Consider the following 22,574-nt stretch of genomic DNA (forward strand, 5'->3'; position numbering starts at 1 on the left):
CATTTAAAATTAGATTCATGATTACAATTCACACCGGTAAAAGAAAATGCTAAAATGTAAAACACTTAAAAAATAGTGCACTTCATTGCAGTCTTTCAAATATTCTGCAGGACTATTGTAGGACTTTATGCCTTTGTCTTACATGTGTTTGAATAATTAAAAAAAGAAATCACCAAATAAAAGTTTTACCTTCGTCAATCTACTATTTCATTTTGGTCAAGCTGTTCCAACTTAACAAACAAAACAAAAAACACGACAATTTCATGCTATCCTGACTTAACAGACTACCTAAATACTGTTACTATACAGTGTAGTACACACACTAACATAAACCAATCAAACGACCTCACGCACCAGAGGAAAACATCTACTTTACAGACGGAGCTGAACAATCAAATCTATTGTAACAAATAGCGCGGCGACAGCAAGATACATGTCTCTTTGAATGTATTCCCAAAAAAATGCTTTAGTCGACACTCGCATTAAAATCACAACTGTTCAAACGGCCGGCAGAGATGTACAGAACAAAAAGCAGAAGTACAGAGAGCCGACAAACGGTAAAACGAGATGGAGAAAGAAAAGGGGGGATTGCTGTTTGAAAGCACTTTCTTTCTCCTTTCCACCCTTCCTGCCATGTCCTCATCCGCTCATGGGGGCCCTCTTTCTGAACAATCCAAACACTGGGCTTTCATCATTCCTTTGAAATGATCCACGTTCTGCTCTCCAACATATGTCTGCTCTTTTTAAAATAACAATGGCTGCCGTTTGGATGGAAGGAATGATCCACCTGCTCCGGCATTCTGTTACAGTCAACTGAAACCAAAAACACCAAGGACTCGCAGTCTTTGAAAAGTACTCATGAAGAGGGTTTTTTTTTGTTGTTGTTGTTGTTGTTCCACAGAGTAGATACTGGGGTGGAAAAGTAGAGGAAGAGCCATGATGGTGGATCTCTATGATGCCGACCATTTACCTGCAGACTGAAATCTGACTGTGTGTGCTGTAAAGGCCAGTGCCCACTGATGTTTCATCCCTAGCATGCAACGTAATATGGTTTAGTGACTCCACATTGTTCTTCATTCCACTATATACTGTCATAATACAGTATATGTCTCCAGATAACTGCTGTAGTTAATGCATGGAGGGCGGAAATTGGATGCTACAGAGCATGAAACTCCACAAACTCACAGGCGTGCACACACATGTACACTCAACAAAGTTTGGTCAGTGCTGGAAAAGTTGCATGAAGAATGCTAATTAGCTGAACAGGCTTTGAATGCGTCTGGCCATGCGTAGGCCAAAAAGAACCCTGGGACACAGAAACACAGCAGAACTGGCACTGGAAACAAACAGAGAAAAAAATGAGGGAGGGAGGGATGGAGAGAAGAAGCGTGGCGGGGAGGGAGGGACGGAGAGAGAAACAAATATCTGATATCATCTAGAGGCTGCTCTGTACGCATTTACTCAAAAAAGAAACATGAAAAAAAAAAATCTGAAAAAAAGGTGGGAGGGAGCGGAGAAGAAGGGAGAGAGGGGGGGACGGATGGATGGAAGGACAAACGGATGGACAGAGAGGCGGGATTTGGAGAGCAAGAAAGCTAATTATCCAGCTCGTCTGTTGGGTTGCACGGGGAGAGGAAGTGATGCGAGCTACTAAAGGACGTCCACCCCTCCATCCCCTCCCCATCCACAGTTTCCTGCTGTGCTCTGATGTCAGCTCTCTTTAGACAACATGTGTGCTGCCGAACACGCGCCAGAAACAAACCCTTTGTTTACCCCCCACCCGTTTCCCTCCTTCCATCCATTCCTCCCTCTATACCCTCCATCTTTGTTCTGCGTACCAGCAGGCTCCCTGGTTGTTGAAGGGAACCACAGGTAAATAAAAAGATAGGGGAAGGGAGGGAGAGAGTGGTTGGGGGTGGATGGTGAGTGTGTGTGCGGGTGTTGGGGTGGGGAGGGGGATCCAGATGGTGCAACAGATGTGCTAGCAGCAGCAGCTCTGCTGTGCAGACAGACAGGGAGCTCCGAGCTGGGTCTCTCCGCTCTGCCCTGCTATTCTCTCTTCTCCTCTTATGGCTTCTGTTTTGCTCTTTTTGCTCTGTTCTGCTCTTTTGAGGTCACTTCAGCTAAGCTTTGTTCAAACTCAACCGCTTTGTGTTCCTGTTCATCCCCTCCCACTCTGGCCATGCTGTGTTGGTGGGGAGCAAGGTGGCACAGTGAGAAGGCAAAACCGTCCTTTAACTGGAAGACGCAGGTTCAAGACCCCGTTTCCAGCAAAGATCCACCCCGCTGAAGTGTCCTTGAGGAAGAGACTGAAAACATCGCAGCTCCAGCTGCTATTCTGCGGCTGACCCTGATCAATGCCGCTTCCTTTCTTACAGTTCTGAATATTCTGTTCTGTTTTGTTCTCTGCCCCCCACACACATCACACTCCCCTGCGTGTACCACAGCGGCCTACAGTAAACCTACTGAAATAGCAAATGTGAGAGCTGTTGCTGCTGTGCAGCCATGTAGAGATGTAGAGAAGTGTGTGCCACTGAAAAAAAACCGCTTTGCTTTAGCCCTTTGGGAAGCCTGACCCCTAATGTCCACCCGATGTCAGACATGATCACCTACTATTCTAGCTGGCAGGCCTCAAACACAGGACTGGAGAATAAAATTAAATAGTGAATTTATATAAATGCTGATATCAGATCAAATGAATATTTAATTAATTCATTATTGATCACTGAGTGTTAAACGACCTCCCCTTTTCTATTTTTGGAAAAGGAATGCTACATTTTTCCTTCTGTCAAAACAAAAAAACAAAAAAATTAAGATAAGATGTACAGTAATTAAAAGAAGATAATAAATACAGACACAAAGTTTCTGTTACCACATTATGAATGAGCTGCAAACATGAATCTATTATGACTAAACTGCTTGAAAAATGCTTCTAGTGAACATGTGAACTGCACCACAGATGTTGCAGCTGCATCCAGTTGACATCTGGAGTTCCACTCCACAAGACACCAAATTAAAAGGGTACACCTTTGATGAACAAAAAAAAGAGGAGGTGAAAGCAAAGACAGGGTTTTGAATAACTGAGGATCTTTAAAATAGGTCAGATATATTTGAGAAGTCAGACAGGTGGGGGAGGAGACAGTGAGCTGGGACAGTATTTTTGGCCTGGATCAGTCCAGTGCCACCACCGCTGCGCACAGAAACACTGACCTCTCTGCTGGTGTTGAGCCTCTGTTCGCTCCAGCAGTGCCGCCAGCTCTCTCTCCCTTTCCCGGGCTGAAAGTGTCACAGATGCCATGTCCTCGTCGTGAGCCCGTTCTGCACTCTCTCTGTCCTGTCTGGGTAAAGAAGCACCAGGAACATTTAAACCACAAACCATCTCATAATAATAATAGTAATATGTCCACATTTTATTTATGTATGAAAAATTTGCGCTGTGTTTATTTGCCTAAAATCATCCAAATAGAGACACTCAATGTTTGTGCTTGAGATGACAGATTACTCATCTTCTACTAGTGGCAACGCATAAAAAAACATCTTTATATATTGTACTTCTGTCTTAAACATATCTAAAAGTAAACATAGTTATATATATATATATATATATATAGTTTGTCTAAGTGTACAAACAATACTTAAATACTTTAATCAGCTGTTAGTCTGTACATTTAAAAATATTCCAATCAATACTTGCTCTCAACATGAGCTGTGCAAACTGAGAGTGACATGAAATGTCCAAGATCACCCTCATCAGTGTCCACATTAATGAAAAAAAAAGAAAGTAAGCCATTAGTTTGTTTGGGAAAATTAAAACATCGGGTCAGGCTCAGCAGACGATCGCTCGGCGCATCCCTGATAAATTCCATCAAACTTGACTCGACTTTGTGGAAAACAGAGACTGATGGATGAACACAGTGGTGAGAATAAAGCAGGAGGAGGCAACACAGTGTACAACAAGATAATGAAAGAAAGGACAAAAAGGGGAATGACAGGAAAGACTCGGGGGGTAGACGGGCAAAAGCGTCAGGCCACTGTCAGCTTGAAGACCCCTGAGTGATACTGCAGCTGTCTACAAAACACACGGGTCAGTTACAGACTGGTCCAGAATAAACGCTTCATTCAGTGATTGTATAAAAAGTCAAGGATGAAGTTCTGAGACAAACGTGATATTACTTTTTGCTTGCTTCACTTCGTATCACACACCTCTCTTATTAATTCAGACAATTAGGTGATATTTGGTAGCGATCTAACCACTTTAATCTCCGCTTTAATTCCTCTCAATATCCGAATTGTGCAGGTAAGATGCAAACTAAGGTGTGCATCACTGCAGGCTTTGAACGCTGCATTTTATTCATGTCTGAGCCAAACTTTCTAACTCAGCTAAGTCCAAATGTGCCCAAACAACAGAGGAACAGACAAAGAAGGAAAGAAAAGACTACAAAGACGGGGGAAAAAAAAAACGAACAAATAAACAGAACTCTTCCTGAAGTCCAAAGGCGCTAATGAAGAGAGAATTCTCCAGTTTAAGTGAAAACTTTTCTCCCCTACAGCGCTTGGCCTGCATCTCTAAAGTGACCGCGTCTGTCTGTTCCTTCGTGTGTGTGTGTGTGTGTGTGTGTGTGTGTGTGTGTTCTCCTGCTGTCCTGCTGTCTGGGGTGTGAAAGCGGGTGGCGGGTGTGCAGGGGACACAAGGAGACTGTGTGTGTCTGTATGTGCATGTGTGTGCGTGTGTGTATGTGTGAGTGAATGAACCCCCGCTGGGCTTGAACAGCAGCCTGAGCCACCAAAGCGCACACCAGGGCTCAGCGGGAGATGGCGGGCAGGCGTTGCCAGCCATTTGGTCCTGCAAGAGGTTCCAGGGGGCCGTGTGTATTTGTGTATGTCTATGTGTGTGTGTTTGTGTGCTTTCTTTTTTTTTTTTTTTGAGGGTTGGTAGTGGTGGTGGTGGTGGGGGGGCACTCACACCAGACCTGTTTACCCACCAATTAGCATCAGACAGACCGCCAGAAAGTTCCAGCAGTCAGCAATAGAGTGGTGGTGAGAGGGAGGAGAGCGATGAAAAACAGAAGATAGAAAAGCAAAAATACAGAGAGTTACACATTTGGCATCTGTTTGGTCGTGCTCATCTACTAAACCAACATTTTACAAGTACAACCTAATAAAGTTGCACACAACGCAACAGACTCGGGGTCTTCTTTTCTGAGTGAGAGCGGGGCAACTTTAAAGAATCAGCAGCAAAGAGGGTTGCTGATCTTAAGTTTCGGTTCAATAAATGGGGCCCGGGGCCTCAAATCCCTGTGACAAAGACCTCAGAGTCTTGTCAGGGATCAAATTAAAGCTGGGATGTCAGCCTGTGTCATGTGGCTGTTTCCCCAGCGCCATTTTGTATCCCCAATCAACTGCAACATGTTCGCTTGCAAAATTCTGTCATAAAATGGCTGCTGATGAGCACGGTCAAATTAAAGCATAAAAAAAGAGAAAGCAAAGGAGAGATGTCAGTGGAGAGCCAAGCCCTGGAGCAAGAGTTAAGGGCGACGGGTAGAGCAGAGGCTGAATGTGAGGGGCTGGAGCTGGATAATTCTCCCTGGACAATAATCTGCCTTCCAGCTAATTGGTGAATGGACTCTGGGTTGCTGCCTGTGGCAGGAACTCTTGTTTGGGCCTAGGAGGCAATAGACTGAATGTTCAGTTAGCGGATAGCTGGGCCTGTTTGTATATGCCTGGCCTGATGCACTGTAGGACAGCTTGATAAGTATGGCTAGAGCTGCATGGGCCAGGGGCCTAAGGTAGGCTGGAATGGCTCTGGGGCTGCGGCCAGGTACAGTGGCTGCTGGGTAAGTGGGAGGTGGCAGAGGCGGTGGCTGGCTGGCTAGCTGGCTGGAGCGGCGAGGAAGAAGAGGGGGCCCAGTCTGCACTGTCTGCCTAAGTGGGCACTATTCAAGCTGTTGCCCATTAGATGTGGGGTGCCAGGGCCTGACCAAGCACGGAGTTTGCAGCACCCCATGGTGCAGCCGGCATCCCACGCCAGAACCACCAAATGCCGCGGTTTATCAGAGAACGAGCACAAATTGGAGTCAGACGGTGGACTTGGAGGAATTGGAGACATTCGCCAACGCCAGACACCACTGACCGCTGTTTGGACTCAAGTAAAAGAGAGTATACTCTCTCTCAATAAACACAATATGACCAAGATACACATGCAGACAAACTCAAACCTATGAACACACACACACAAATCTGTGTGTTAGTTAAATAAAAATACAAAAAAGATACCAAATCTTTGACTATAATGCTGGAATTTCAAATAACTCAACATGACTGATGAAGTTCTCCTCAAACTTGAGTTACTTTTTGGAAGCAAACATTGAATATAACAATTTCTGTCACAGTGGGTCGCCTGTACTACAAGAAAAGATAAAGATACATAAAAGCTAATAAGTAACTAAAAACAACAATTCTTCAAATCATTGCATATTCATATTTATGCTCCGCAATATCCCTGCGTTACAAAAGAACAGGTGTGAAATTAACATACAGGTGAACAGATGAACCCAGCCTATAGCACAGACATGCAACACAAGAGCTTTGTTCGCAACAAAGACGACTGATTGTTGCAAGAGATCGATGATCCCTGCATAGAGTCGTTGGGGAGGAAGAGGAGCAATACTATTTCTGTCACAGAGGACCATCTGTACTAACGGGTATTCGTGGAAATGTTCATAACTATTCATAATATTATCAACATTTTTTAAATTTGAGTTGTTGTAAATTAACATTTATAATCAATTACAGATTTGTGTGTTTACCTGTTACCCATTGTGCTATAACTAAGATCTAACACAATCAGAAAATAATCTTTAAATACCTTTAAAATGAAACTGATAAACTCTACAGCTAGATTTAAAAAAAAAACATTTTTAGTGGGACTTGACAGGATTTAACTGGAACGAACTGATACTGTACCGTAACATTACAACTGTTAACTATTCAACTGCCCAAAATGGTGACACTCGTGATGATTCACTCTTGTGGAGGAATTCCAGTGGATCCACAGCTATTTATGATAGACCGCATCAATCAGACGACATTAATATTCAACAGTTTGATACGCAGAACTACAAAGATGATTCCTGCTTATGTGTGAGCGCGCTTGTTTATCTGAGAGACAGTGTAGGCCTATCTAACGGATCTACTGCCAACAAAGGATGAGTGCACTGCGGAGAAAATAAAGTGACATATTGAACATTTTCTGCGCCGTGTATCATTGATGCTGCGCACAATAAACATCTGAATTGTTTCGTGTGGCACACCGCGCGCAGTGTCACAATTTTCTCTCACACGCACCTCAATGTGTTTTAGCACATTTTTATTAGACCTCGGGGTGATGCAAGTCAATCACTCTGCTCCCACATTTTTTCCTCCGACACCCCTCCCTTCATCTCGCTGCTCTACTTTATGAACCAAACACATCAAACACAGAGGCAGCCTGATGCAGCCTCACCGCTCGTTTACTCCGTGCCCAGCCCATCTTTCTATCTATCCGTCCATCTATCCGTCCACAGCGTTCTCATCTCTGCTCCGATCCTTTTTTCTGCTGTTTCCATCACTCCCGCCTCCCTCCTTTTTTTCCCTCCCACCCTTTTTTCCTGTAACTAAACTGGCTGTGTCTCTCTCCATCTGCTGGTTCTTCCTTCAGCGGCCCTGCACCTGTTCACACCTCCTCTCCTGTTGGCCACCTCTTCTCTCTTCTCCTCTCCTCTCCGCCCCACCACCCCCCCTTTATCTCTCTCTCTCTCTCTCCCTCTCTCTCTCCGTCTCCCTCTCTCTCTCTCTCTGCTCAGTGCGATGCTGCCAGGCCCGTTCCTGGCTCAGTTAGCCTCTCTGTCATTCAATCCATCTGTCAGCAAGTCAACTTTGTTTACAGCGGGCGGCCCAAGCCTCTTTTCTTCTTCAAGGAGCGCTAAAGCCCCCCCACTGCCACCAAGGTCAGTGGTGAGCCAATCATGCCCAAAAAACAAAAAACTGCAACTGTTAAATTAGCACAAAAAAAAGAAAAATTGAATTTGCCGTCCTCCCTCCACCACACACAACATATGCAAGTATGGACAATAAGTCTCTTGAAATATGCACATCTTAAAAGCTGTCTTTCACTCTCATGCATATAAATAAATGCATGCATGTACAGATAGTTAAAAAAAAACTCAGAGAAACAAACATTTGCTGTTATAGCACACGTTCCTTCAGATGGAAGAAAAAAAACAGCTCTAGATTGAAGTAATTAGCTGTTGATTGGCCTCTGTCATCATCTATCTGCTCACAAAACAGAGCGAGATAAGTTTAAAACTCTTAATTGGCACAGACGACTGATGGTCTTAACACAGGAAGAGCAAACTGGCAGCGCAGGCATCTGTGATTTTTAAAAATAAACACACAGCATACATACAATATGTTCTCATACTGACCCAATCCAAAAACCCAGGACTCAAGAAGACTGTCAAATCTGTGCCCTACAGAAATAGTTGTGGTTAGCATATGTGGCAGGGCCTGGGGGTCAAATCAATTTAAGCTGAGAAGGTAAATGAAGCCTAATATTAATTATTTTAATCAGAATACCATCTTCAAGTTACTTACTCATTAGATAAAACGTATAATACATGTTATATGAATTTCACAGTAGAAATGTCAAATATATTAACATAAAAGTACGATGAGGGAACAGAAAATAAATTTGCATGTGATGTTAAATATCTAACATCTTTCAGATGAGGGGAAAAGAACAGCAGTGAGAGAGAAACGCTCTGCAAACTTTGTTCATACCACATGCGGTGTTTTGTCGTGGTGTGAGCGCAATCAACTTGTGTTGGAATTTACTTCACACCTGAGACTTTACCTGATGCTGCTCAAAAGCCCCTCACCCCTCCCACCTGGTTATAAGCTTGAGGGGCAACTGGCAGAAAAGAACATGTGTCATCTCCTCTCTCCTAACCCAGCCAAAAAATCTTCAGTGAACTCCTCCTATTATCTCCTTACTTCCTCACCTATTCGCCCCCCGCCCCCCTCCTCATATCACTGACACCCTCTCCTCTCCTTTCCCCTCTTCTGCGAGCTCCTGGGCCATTAGATCAGACGCCTAGTGAGAAAGAGGCAGCCATTGAGGTGGAAAACAAAGACGGGCTCTTTTAAACTCAGTGGGGGGGGAACTATGGCTGGAGATGGAGCTGTAGGGGGGCTTGTGCCCATCCGGTGCCTGCCTTCATATACACACCATAACTAGCGTCTCTTTTCTTCTTCCTCTCTGCCACTTCCTCTGTATTATCCTGAACCCTCTCCTCTCCACCAACTCCTGTATGTCCTCTTCTCCTTCGTCTTCCTCTACATCTTATTTACTTCCCCTTTTTTTTGGCATTTTCTCTCATCTTAATTGCTTGTTCATTTTTTTAAATATACATTTCCTTACTAACAGACTGCACTTAACAGCATCAACGTCAGGGTTGTGTCAATGTGTCTTTCAACCTGGTTTGCACAGCGCTTCGTTTGGAACGAGGAGCTCATCAATATGCATAAATATAGCATTGGCATTTGGGGCATTTTCACCATGTGCATGGATATAAAAAAAAAAGAAGCTGTAAGCAGCGATGAAGCAACAGACCTTTTGAAGAATATATATATCTATTGGAAATATGTAAAGGCTGTTAATATGTTAAAAATCATAATCTATGAAGATTGCTTTTCTTTTTATGACTTCCTATAGTAATCATTACACCAAAAAAAGCAAAACAAAATCAACATTAATTCAGTGTGAATGCACACATATGCCAGCCTTGGGAAAAAAAACTTCTTCATCTCAGTCTGCAAGTATTTATTTTATTGGATGTTTCTTTCAGATGCCATGCAACCTCAAAGTAACCTGGGGCAGCTTTTACTGACTCCAAATAAAGCATCATCTTGATAACTGAGGCCGATGTCTCACAACCAGCGCCAGTGGAGGAGTTTGCAAGAGCACCATCCTGTCTTCTTTCCTTTTATAAAACTGAGTATTCCTCTTTCAGACTGTCTCCACTTGGCTGCTATCTTGAACATATCTTATCCTCCTCCCTGCTATCTCTGTATATCTTTGTGATCATCTCCCAATACAATCTGCTGATGGGGGCAGTGCCCTACTACCTAGAAGGCAATGTTTGGCAGTGCTGTACCCACAAAGGGTGACAGAGAGAAGGGAATGGATTTAAGGCAAAAGATGAGAACAAAGAGCAGCTGTATGAAGGATAAAAATGAGGAGGATGAAACGATAGATCAATCAGGTTTAAGGGAGTGACAGAGGTAAAAGACAGAAATGAGAGGAAAGGAAGCACAGAGAGAGGTTCTGTCATGTTGGATGAAAGCTGTGCCTACTGGGCAGCGGGCACAGTGTAGAGTCACTGATGGTGCCCCCCTAACGGCAGGGGGTTGTGAGGGCACAAAGTTGACCAGATGACTGACACATACACACATACACACACACATACAGATTCATTAATTCAGGATGCACAAGATCCATACACTGTTCTCACAATACTGTAACAAGCAGTGCAGCCCTCTTAAAATGATGTTAAACTGCTCACTAGCAGAGACGCCCTCTATTACACTGAAGTGGAGCATAGAAGGTAGTGAAGGTGAAGAGTGCATGGTGGGTGGATGGATGCCATAGGGTTGGTCCTCTGCCTTTCATTCTCTGTCCTCCAGCAGTAGTGTGTGTATGTAGGCCATTGTCCCTCGGCACACTTGGCTGAGGTGACAACAGTTGTAGCTGACAGATTTGCCTCCATCTTGCCTGAGGTCTCCCAGTCAGCGGTCTGTCTATTCGATGCATTCCCAGCCCCGCAGGATGGACAGATTACAGCTCTGCTTGATAATCCTGGTAATCGTGTGTCATTTCCCACTTCTGAATTTAAAGTATCGACATTTTTTAACACACCGGTGCAAAGTTCAATTCAATTCCAGAGTCAGAGTTTTGAGGCATGCACACAGGGGCTCATTTATCGTCTAAGAAACAGAGAGATGATAGATGGATGGAGCTAAAGAGAACTTCTAGCATCTTTTACTACCTGACCTGCATGAGGAAACAGTAGAGAAAGAGGTGAGGAACCATCCATCCATCCTTGCACTGGTCTTGACAAGAAGAAGGAAGAGTACTTTATTAATCCTTCAAGGGGAAATTCAGTTTTATCACTGGCCTGAAATACACCCATGCACAAACAGGTCCTAAAGACATGTATTAATGTATGTCTATAGCACCAGAGAAAGGGGACTTAGGCTCAAGGGAATCTCAGTTGTGCCCTGGAGGCAAACTGGCACCTCTCCAGCTATCACACTCTGTACTTAGTCTGAGCTGGACACTCCAGTTCCCAAGCGAGGTCCCCATGGACTGAGCTGCACTTACACTTAGTGTATCTGCTGTAACACTTGACACACCAAGATAAGGTGAAAGTAAAAGAAACGCAAACAATGAGGAGGAGCATGTGTGCACATTTGCATCACAATAAGCCAGTGGTTTTATTTTGTTGTTCAGTGAACATGCATACAACATTAAAAGGTTTTGATGGGATTTAAAAGGGGGCAGCTCACCCCGAAATCAAAAATACATATTGTTCCTCTAACCTATAGATGGTTTTGGTGTAAATTGTCATAAAAGTCAGAGAGACGTCTACCTTCTCTTGAATACAGTGGAACTAGAAGACTGTTTTGCGCTGCTCAAAAATATACAGAGATCCTGACCCAGTGACTCAAGATAATCCACAGATCATTTTGTGAGCAGCTTTATATACTGTAGGAACTATTTTCTTTATACAGAACTACACCCGGCATGGACAAGATGTTTAAACTGAGCTAGATAATGTTACAGCTCAGCCAAAGAGGGCACCATGGATGTTTACATCCTCCGCTGTCACAAGCACATAATGCATTTCAGTAGAACACAACAAGGTCTGTGAATTATCTTTAGTAACTGGATGATTATTTCTGGAAAATACATGGCTGCTGAGCTTTTCAAACATATTTGTTTGGCACCGTGAGCCGAGTACCACCTTGTTTGATTATTGCATCTCGTTCTAGATGGATAAATAGCACTGCAGGTAAGAGGAAAAATATGTATTTATGATTTGGGGGTGAACTGTCCCTTTAAGGATACGATAAAAGAAATGTTCCTGCTCAAGAGGCCACATTTTTCAAAGGTTTGGTACTGACTTTTTTTTGTTAAAGCTGTTTCCATTTCCATTTATTAGTTCCCACCCAGCTTGACAAAAGCGCACATTCTGTTTTAATTACTGTCACATCAACTACATTAACACAGATGAACTCACAATTAAATACCAAGAGAAAGAAAGATGCAGCAGAGAGTGAGACAGTGTGACAGAAAGACAAAAGGAGATAAAGAGTCAAAGAAACTGAAAGAAAGATAAAAGACCAAGTAGGTCTCAACAGATTGAGCGAGAGAGACAGCGAGAGTGCAAAGAGAGAGAGGTGAGAAGGCAGGATGGCAGAGAGGGCACTCCGACAGCGAGGAGAGAAGAACGCGGCAAGGTCTCGTCACCGGGCCAACGGGCCCACCACTGTCAACATCATGGCACTCTGTGGTACACACACACACACACACACACACACACGCGCACACATACACACACACACACGGCTGGCCAACGGCCCTCCCAGCTGCCCTATCCGTAACTGTCTGATTAGTTGTGCTAAGCAGCCCCTCCCCTGCCAACCATGGTGCCATCTGCTACCCAACAACATGGCTGCCGACCAGACAAGCACACGCACACACAAACACACACGCAAACGCACAAAAACACACAGCAAGCCTCATACCTGGCACTGTCCCGCTGCTGTCACACAGAGACACACACATCAAACTTCACAGACACAGGTGTAGCCCAAAGGTATCAACACTTAACATTTGCACAAAGGCATGCACACAGGCTCATCTAATTGCACGCTCACAATCGAGTCAACACACATCACGAGACGAGGATACTTTATGTTTGCGTGCGCACAAAAAAGTCACGCACACTAGTTACTACCGTAGAGGTTGTGTGCGTGCATGTGTGTGGTGTGTGGTGACAGTGGTTAGGCACCGTTATTGCCAGGTAGAAAGAACGATGCTGTGCTCAAGTGTGTGTGCGCTCGCTGGCAGCGCTTGAAGGTTCATTATGGCCCCCACCTCTCCTGAGCGACTGCAGCCTGCGTGGCGCCCCGGCCCTTTTATTCCAGGCCGTGATTGGACAAGGGCCTCCCGCCGAGTTGGTTTGCAGCAGTTTTGTCGCGCCCAGATTTCACTCCCTGCTCAAAGCGAGCCTCTGGCGGGACGCGGCATCTGCTGCCTCACCTTCCTCATTTACACTTCTCCGCCCTCGCACACACACACACAGTTCTGTTCACCGCCTTTCCAGACCTTGCTATCACGATCTACAACCGAGGGGAGAGAGAAAACTAGGTAGACGTACAGAGAGAGAGAGCGCAGCAGCGTGACATGTTTAATAGAGTTTGGGGAACTTTGTGTATATGAGTCACAGCGGTTGGTCTGGAGCTTTTTATCTCTCTGCCTCTTAGCATCCATCTTATGATTTCAGGGTCACAGAAAGGAGAATGTGGCCTTAAAACACGGGGATGCTATCTGTCTCCCCTTCTAGTTCTGTCTACCTGCATGCCTGTCTGTTTCACCCGCTGCTTTATTAATACTGATCAATGTACATTATCCCTCATCTCACAACATTTTCTCTAAGTGCTGGCCCCATTTCATACTGTAGTGGTAGCACCTCTGACACCTTATCTCTTTCTCTGTTAACTAGACCAGGGTGAGATAGTGTTTAAAAAGGTGCTAAAAACAACAATGCAGTGGGTGGTAAAGAGTTAAAAAGATTCCAGTTTACAACCTAAACAATATTTAAAAAGCTGTGATACAGTAAAACGGTATCTAGTATAATCAGCCTGTTCATCCTGCTCTGATTGTTGTTCAGATAATATGCAATATTCTGATCTGGATGCATGGGCAGTAGGATACACAAGGCAGCCCAGATGTCTCAACTTCCCCAACCACGGATCTCAAGATATTCCCACAGTAGGTGAGGATAATTGTGTTCTAGATGTGCCCCTTCTCCCAAATGGACATGACCTGAATACCTCCAGAGGGAGGCATCATGATCACGTGCTTATCCCACTTCAACTGGTTTCTTTCATTTTGAAGTGCTGTGGTTTCGTTTTAGGCTACCTCAGTGAACTGCACTGAGTCCCCAGACTCCTCCATCCCATGCAGTTTCACGAGTTCCTTGAAGTCTTTCACCGCCTAACGATATCCTCAGCAAGATCAGCAGTTCTGCTCTTTGCTGTAGACATTCAAGACAAGACACTGACTTCTGTTCCTGAGTTGACACACATTCTTTGTAACAAGATGTCTAACTCCATGTTCTGCTTCAGAGGCCACAGAAGCTTTTCCTCTGAGCTAACCAACCCCAAAGGCCCGTATTCAGCTCACAGCTTCCTCCACTACTAGTGAGTTTGTGGATTCCTGCCGCTGCATGTACCCATGGCCTCTTGTCCAGATGCAGGATAACACAAGTTCTGTCATACTGGGTTTGTCCAGCAGCCTCCACACAATTTTGACTAATAACTCTATTCCTTACTTCAATGGTGTGTTGATGAGATACAGCCAGATCAGATTATATCAAGTCACGTTCGGACATTTCCTGGACTCCATAGTCACAAGTTCTAGATGAAAAAGTGACAACAACCAAAGCATTGAAAACTCCCTGTCCATCTACAGCTCTAAGCAATCACCCTCATCAACATGGATGCTTGATTTCATGGGGATAATGAAACTGGTGGAAGATTTGGGGCCTTGCAGACAATGCACTTGTCCAAAACACAAAGCAGGCACACAGGTCTCAGCTAACAATGGATTCACACACGTATGCAAACACACATATCTACCCGTGCGTGCCTATCTGGAGTGTGTTGAAACAGAAGTTATGCTGGACAGTTTTCACCGTGGCCTTTGGGATCTGTGAGCACAACACAGGGAGAGACCGGATGGAGACAAGGAAAGAAGAAAAGAAAGAAAGTGAAGAAAGACAGGAGCAAACAAACAAAACAAACTTTAGTAAAGCCCTCTGCTGGGCTGGGGCCGGGACTGGAGTGTGTGTGTGTGTGTGTGAGGCGATGTGAACAGAGTGGCGGGGATTAGGACAGATCCTGGGCTGTCCAACTCACAGCTGGCTGATGATCCAATCCTGGAGCACAGCGCAGCGCACCAGCCGCCATGGGACCCCCGAATGCGTGCATGCATCTGTGTGTGTGAGTGTGTCTGTGTGTACAGGCATGTGGATCTGACTGATGTGCGTATCAATGTGCACATTTGCAGGCATGCAGTTATACAAACAAATATGCGTGTGTGTGTGTGCACATGTGTGTTTATCAGAAAGGAAGGTAGGGCTATCAGAAATCAAACAGAGACTGTCTGTGCTTCATGTCACCTGTTTGAAGGCGGGCTGTGATCATTTGGGCCACGAGATGAGGACAGAATGAAAGAGGGGAGTGAGCAAGTTTCAGAGAGACAATCAAAGAGTTGCCTTCCAAGGCTGGTCATACAAATGCCTCCCAGCCTCGTGACTGTGAATGCCACACTCTTACAAAAACAGGTACACAAACCAGCCCTCTACATCTACAAAGGACTCATGCATGTCTCTATAGTGAACAACAAGAGAGAGCAAACAGAGACATGACTAGGAATGGACTACATGTAGTTTTGCATAACCCCAGAAGGCCCATCATGGACAGGACGAGAGAGAAAGAGACAGAGGTAGAGAGAGACGATCGCTTTGAGGTTTATTTGGTTCGTTTGGAACAGCAAGAGTAAAAAGTGATAGAGAACATGATGAGTGAGGGAAAAAAGGGAAAAACAAAAAAGGAAAAGATCGCAGTGATGGCCTGAGGACAGTCAAAGGCTGTGACAAAATCTCAGCAGGTGTGTGCTTGACATGTGGATATGTGTGAGTGTGGCCATCTCTGGTTTTGTTAGGTGACGTCCTTCATCCGCACATATCTCAAAGACACTCTTTAACCCCATCTTTAAAAAAGTCTGATGTTGTATCGACAGACATGAATCAATGGACGGATGGATTAAAAGACTTTATGGGCTTCTAAGCACAAAAAAAACACCACAAAGTTTTTTTTGGAAAACTAGCCTGTTGGACAGCTTAACTGTGAGTGATGAGAATAGAAACCAAAATCCTCAGTGTATCAGTGAGTTCCTGTTTTGGGATTTACAACGATAAGCGACATATGTAATGACAATAATACCAAAGAGGACATAGTGATGACCTGTAGGAGCTCCAGAACTAAAAAAAAAAAAAGAAGTAATTTTTATATTTTATGTATCTGAAGGCGTCAGTATGGTTCAACCAAAGTGCTCTTCAGATGAACAAACATCGTCAGCGGATTGTACGATGACTTTTATACTTCCTAACCTTTGAATATTTTTATTCATATTTTAGCGAAACACAATTACACAAAGTGTGCGAACTTTTAGGATTACAGTAATAAAAGTTACTTTAATCAGGTGTACCAGATTGTCATAATTCATGTTGGTTTTGGGCAAAATTACTATATTCCAACAAGCTGTTGGAAAACAAGATGTTTTGTAATTTAAGTCATAAGAGAGACTGATCAAATATCATTTTGGTAACAGTTTCAGATATTTTGCAACACACTAAATGTTGGCCTGCAGATTATTTTTGTGATCTTCCATCCAGTCACAATATTCTGGGCTCTCACGCACACACAGACATGCAGGTCTCTATAAGATGTTCCTGTACTTTGCCGTACTATTTAACTTCATTAACACCTTTTTTTTAATTTATCACTGTGGGAATTACACTTGTGTCCTCCATGTTCTGTAAACTACTTGAAGACAATACTGCTTTTTTTACTACTGAAGGAAAAGAAATCCACATTAAATCAGTATCAGAAGTGGCTTTCACTGCTAATGGCCAAAATTGAATTTGAATGGCTACATGCTCAGCCAAGTCAACAGCTGTCAAACATCTAGTATGCATCTGCGGATAGATAAAACTATAAACTCTCTCATGCACATACACCCGCACACATGGCAGTAAAATGGTTTAGTCCAGTGGCTCCTCTAGTACAGGTCAAAGTCATCATGTTGCCATATTAATATGCATGTCATTCTCCACAGCTGGCTGCAAAATACACACACACACATACATATACACACACACACATATACACACACGCTTGCCTCATCCCTTAAACAAACGACAGCCCACCATGCGGCCAGTGTGTTAGCGCTGGCCAGCTGACAGACAAACACACTTAAACACAGATCAAGCCGCGAGCTGCAGTAGACACACACACACACATACCACCAAGCTGACAGACACATAAACACAAACACAAATACACTTTTATATACCCACACACACACACACACACACACAGATAACACAAACTTGCATCCCGCAGCCTAAAGCACCACAGGGCACCACCGCCACATCTGTGCCCATCTCAGACACCTCGACTGTGGGCAGCGGGGGTGAGAGAGTGCCCTGGGCGGCTGGCATGGGCTGGCATGGCCCTGGCAGTGGCTGGTGTGGAAAGGAACAGCAGCCAGCGGATGACAGGAGGGATAGAGGGAAGAGAAGGAGAAGGGAGGAATGCAGGCCGACAGGAGAGAAAAAAAGAATAATGGGAAATGAGAGGATGATGAAAGAGAAGATGATGGAGGGAAAAGAAAAAGGAAGTGTTAAAGTATTGACAATGCCAGGGAAGGACAGTTAAGAGTTAAGGCTTGTAGGTAGAAAGGATAGATACCTGAACATATGGAAGGGTGGGGTAAACAGATAAAAAAGTAACAGATGCAGTGATACGGGGAACCATGGAAAACATGGGATGTAAGGATGCAGAAATAGATACAAAGAGAGAAGATGGAAGATGGAGGTGGAAGGGAGGGGAGCCGGTAGTGCCTGTCGTGAGAACGGGTGCAGGGCACTGGCAGGTGGCGCTGAGGCCAGGCTGTCCAGTGACCATCAGCCGCACTTTACTGTGTGTGTGTGTGTGCATGTGTGTGTGTGCGCAAGGGACAGAAGAAAGGCTCAGGCGCCATTTTGGCTCTGCTGGAGCTGTTGCTGGGCTGGGCACTGGCTTGGTGGCACAGAGTGGGCAGTGTGTTTGTGTGTGTGTGTGTGTGTGTGTATATATATATATATATGTGTGTGTGTGTGTGTGTGTGTGTTGCATTATGTTGTGGCATGCTTAACAGGATTAGAGGTGACCTGGTGAGGTCCAGTTGGTACCGGGACCATGGCACAGCGGCACGCATGTGTGTTTATGTGTGTGTAGTTTGTATAATAGGATTAGCTGTTACCTGGTGCGGTACAGTTGGTGTGCTGGTCTGAACTGGACTGGACTGGGCTGAGCTGGGCAGGAGCTGGGCAGAGGGGAGCGCTGTGTTTTTGTGTGTGTGTGTGTGTGTGAGTGTGGTGGCATGTATAATAGGATTAGGTACTACCTGGTGAGGTGCAGTTGGCGCTGGGCATTTGCCAGCTGTTCTGCTAGGCTCAGGGCTTCGGCCTGCCATTGGCTCCCGTCCTTTTGGACCGCCTCCAGATGCTGCCGACAGCCAACCAGCTCTGAGCTCAGCCTTTCCACTTCCTGTCCCGCAGAGATGGAAGGAGAGAGGGAAGAGGAGGTGAGGAAATCTTTCACAACAACGCACCTTATGCCCTCAGCCACACAAAATGTTAAAGGATGACTATAACCTCATGTAAAGGTTGAGTGGGATAAAGAAATAATCAGTATACCGGTGCGATTTGTATATTTTACAAGTGTAACCAGGAGTTCTCTCTCCTTTGCACTGCATATTCAGCCATTATTTACATTCAGAGAGTCTGGATAACTGATGCTCGTACAGATGATTTGGGATAAAAACGGAAGTTTGTAAATAAAAATTTCAGGGGTTCTTGATTTTGCTTACTTGTTACATCAACTGCTTACCAAATTATCAACTAGACTATCTGATCATTGTCTGACTTAAAAGCTACTGAACTAAAGTAATTCATCTAATAAGTCACGTACCTGTGCCGCTTTTTCCATCTGTCTGCTGGCCTTTGTGCTGAGCTCTCTGAGCTCTCTCTCTGCCTCCTCTTTCTTCAGTTGGGCCTGGCTGAGCTGATATCGCAGATCCACACACACCTAGACGACCAGCACAGATTAAAAACAGATAAAACTCTGATTAACAAATATTACATCCTGTCCATTCTTTCAACATTGGCCAGATTTCTTTACGTGATCGTACCCTATCCTTAAATTGACAAAGTCCTTTATTTGAATCGTCAGACCTGGCATGTAATGAGTCTTAGTTTTAATGCTTAATGTGATGTCGTTTGTAACCTCATTTATTACAAATAATATACTATAATATATTAAACACATTTGTTATGGTATAAATGTGTCGCTGAAAATTTCTTTTCTCATTTTCCCTCTCACACAGTGTCAATTATTGAGCAGAAACCAGAGTTGGTATGGACTCCGTGTCCTCTAGACCCCTGAGTAGGGTGGATATTTGCTGACATGCAGCACTTGAACTTGAGTCTTCCAGTTTAAGCAAAACTTTGCCGCCCATTTGTCACTGGTTTGCTACCATTTCCGCGCATTTATACCAAGAATTTGCAATGCAAAATTATTAAAACTTCAACAAAAAGGATCTTCACACAAAGTGTGGTTGTCTTACTTAAAACGTATTTATGCGCTCATGTTGAATTCACTCTTCCATCAATTAAAAAATAAATACTGAAATAGATAAATCTTTGCTGCCATCCAGAGGATGTACAAAAGCATTGCAAGCAGACAGTATAGACAACATCTGAGCATCAGGCACCAATGATAAGTAACAATACAGACATGTTGACTTGAGGTTTTCTTACAAACGCACACAGTGTACCTTGGTATTGTCTTGTTCTTCATTGGTAAGCTTTCGAAGAGTATCTTCCAGCTGATTGGTCAGTGAGCTCTTGTCTCGGTGAGCTCTGTCCAGCTGCCCCTCCAACTCAGCAACACGCTGGGAGAGGCTGGATACCTGACACACACACACACACCCAATTTAAGTATTTCCCTCTAGATAAACATCATACAACTATGAAGCAATACGTCTCTATACACACAAAAAGTGAATAAGATTTACTGTATGCGCCAGGTCCTCTTTCTGTTTGCGGGCCTCAGTCCGACCCTCCTCTCTGGCCTCAGCCAGTCTCCCCTGTAAGGCCTGTGCTTCTCGTTCTAGTTGTTCCCTGTGTCGAGCCAGCTCCCTGGACAACTGCTCACATTGTACCTCCACCTGCATGCGTACAAACAGATACAGAAGCCACAGTAAGAGGAGGAAACACAATTTTAGAGAATAACTTAAGAGAAATGTTTCAGCTAAGGGAAAAAGCTTCACAGATCAAAAATGATGTTTGAGCAAACACAGCTGGAAAAGTGTATGTATGTTTCTCTGACCCTTGCTTTGTACAGATTTGCTTCTTCTGCCATCTCCACAGCCTGTTTGACCTGGAGACAGGCTGACCACTCCCTTTGCTGCGCCTCCTGCTGACTTGTCCGCACAGCACGCAGAGCCACCAGTAACTCGTCACGCTCCCTAAGAGATTGAAAGACAAGAAAATGCAGGACCAGCATAAAAAACACAATTATTTCTGTATCTCTTTGTCTTTGTGTATGTTCAATCTTTAACTATTCAAAGTCGACAAGATTATAGAGGACGTCACTACATGGGCTCAGGAACTCTCTCGGAAAAAAAACATTGTTGGTTAACGCAGTTTACCATCACGTATCTACAAAATGCAAAAGTTGTGATAGCTGTTGTAATAATAAAAAAGAAATGGCATAACAACTAAAAATAGGTCCAATAAGATATATCAATGCATAAACTTAGACTATAACCTTAAACTATGAAAGACATCTTAAGTATACTATACTAAAAGTATAATTAGCTGATTACATTATGTTTAACTCTGTGACAGAATGTGTTTGTGTGTGTTTTCACTGACTTTGTGAGCCTGTCAATAGCCTGGACATGCAGATTTGTATGAGTCCCAGCCAACACAGCCTCGTGCTGTGCACACTTCAAACACAATCCCGCCACACGGGGAGCTCCATCAGCCCTCTGTGCATCCGCAGCCTGTTTCTCCCTGTGTCTCAGACGAACCTTCACCTCCTCACACTCCTTCTGACTGACTGACAGATCCTTCCTGAAGAAAAAAAAAAGAGTTTTGGAGAAACCGAGAGAGAAAATGGGGCAGGAAAAGAAGGGAGAATTATTACTTTGTATACTGACCTGAGGGAGATGACCTGAGCCTCCAAGCTTTCAATCTGAGCCTGGTAGATCACTTTAAGTTGTTCCTGATGAAAAGAAACATTTTAGGGCAGACAGTGTTTGAAACGGTGGATGGAATTAAACAGGATGGGATGTGATGAGATTATGATTTTGCCACAATTTTGCACAAACAACTGTATGGTTTAATGTGTGTTTTTCAGTGGGGGCATAAAATGCAAATGAATGCACAAAACAAGTTGGAAAAAAGTAACATATTTGTAAAATTATTTTATATTTTCAGATGTCTCCAGAGAATTAGCTCAACTTTTTTAGCACTAAAAATCTATGGTATTGCAGAAATTTCATTGATGCTGAGAACAACGTGGATTAGAGATGGAGGAGGAGAACTGAACGGTAACTGGAAGAGAGGAGTGAACAGATCCATCATCCTTACCAGCTCATTTTTCCATGCGGTGTGTTCTGCTTTCTGAAGCCTGCTGTAGCTTGTATTAGAGTCTACGTGGCTGTTGGCTGCCATACTCTCATTCACCTGAAGAACAAATATATGCATGTCACTTACTATCACAAGAACAAAGATCATACACACGTGTTTTTCACACACATTACCGTGGTGTTGCGTAATGTGAATTCTTTCAGAGATTCCTCCATAGCTTTGGATTTAAGGTCTGAATGCAGCTTCTCATTCTCCACCACCACCACTCTGATCCGCTGTTTCATCCCCTGCAACTCTTCCTGAAGTCACACACACACACACACACGTAGAAATAAAAAGAAACCTATCCGAGTAGTAAAGTACAGTAACTGCAAATACACACACATACTCATCTCTGTACACACCTTGCAGAATTTGACCTCAGCCTCCAGGTGTTGGATGTACTCTGACTGATTGTTAATCATTGGGACCAGATCCTGATAAGTCGGCAAACTGGACTTCCCTTCCTGCTGTACTCTCTAACAGAGGAAAGAAGAGATAAAATAATGAAAGATTTACCACTTTTATCTATGGATGAATGCATCCTAGCTTCACTAAGTCTTTAGTCTAATGTATTAAAATGTTTAGCCACATAAAGCTGCATACCTTGGATGGAGACTGTTTCTTTGAAGGAGAGGGAGCAGAGGGAATTTCTCTGCACTGCTTCAGTAGAAGGCTCTTCAGCTGATTAACTACAATGCCAGAAGACGCCGAAACAAACAC

At 44.0% G+C, this 22,574-nt stretch overlaps 1 protein-coding gene across 2 annotated transcripts in view; it reads right to left on the reverse strand.

Moving 5' to 3' along the window:
• The window catches only part of sdccag8 (SHH signaling and ciliogenesis regulator sdccag8), a 46,796-nt gene that overhangs the window by 21,498 nt on the left and 2,724 nt on the right, over positions 1 to 22,574 (reverse strand). Inside the window, exons 3-15 of one of the 2 annotated variants that reach the window (XM_027278005.1) lie at positions 22,458 to 22,543; positions 22,217 to 22,330; positions 21,986 to 22,111; positions 21,813 to 21,908; positions 21,380 to 21,444; positions 21,093 to 21,293; positions 20,545 to 20,683; positions 20,231 to 20,383; positions 19,991 to 20,125; positions 19,126 to 19,242; positions 18,560 to 18,702; positions 3,211 to 3,338; positions 2,865 to 3,027 (exon numbers count right to left, since the gene is read on the reverse strand). In XM_027278005.1, the coding sequence (XP_027133806.1) occupies positions 3,014 to 3,027; positions 3,211 to 3,338; positions 18,560 to 18,702; positions 19,126 to 19,242; positions 19,991 to 20,125; positions 20,231 to 20,383; positions 20,545 to 20,683; positions 21,093 to 21,293; positions 21,380 to 21,444; positions 21,813 to 21,908; positions 21,986 to 22,111; positions 22,217 to 22,330; positions 22,458 to 22,543 (1,517 nt within the window). In that variant the 3' untranslated portion in view covers positions 2,865 to 3,013. Of the gene's footprint in view, positions 1 to 2,864; positions 3,028 to 3,210; positions 3,339 to 18,559; positions 18,703 to 19,125; positions 19,243 to 19,990; positions 20,126 to 20,230; positions 20,384 to 20,544; positions 20,684 to 21,092; positions 21,294 to 21,379; positions 21,445 to 21,812; positions 21,909 to 21,985; positions 22,112 to 22,216; positions 22,331 to 22,457; positions 22,544 to 22,574 lie in introns of those variants that run through there. The other variant, XM_019252963.2, reaches the window with a different exon arrangement.

Source organism: Larimichthys crocea, chromosome III, assembly GCF_000972845.2.
Source record: "Larimichthys crocea isolate SSNF chromosome III, L_crocea_2.0, whole genome shotgun sequence".
Taxonomy (NCBI): Eukaryota; Metazoa; Chordata; class Actinopteri; family Sciaenidae; genus Larimichthys; species Larimichthys crocea.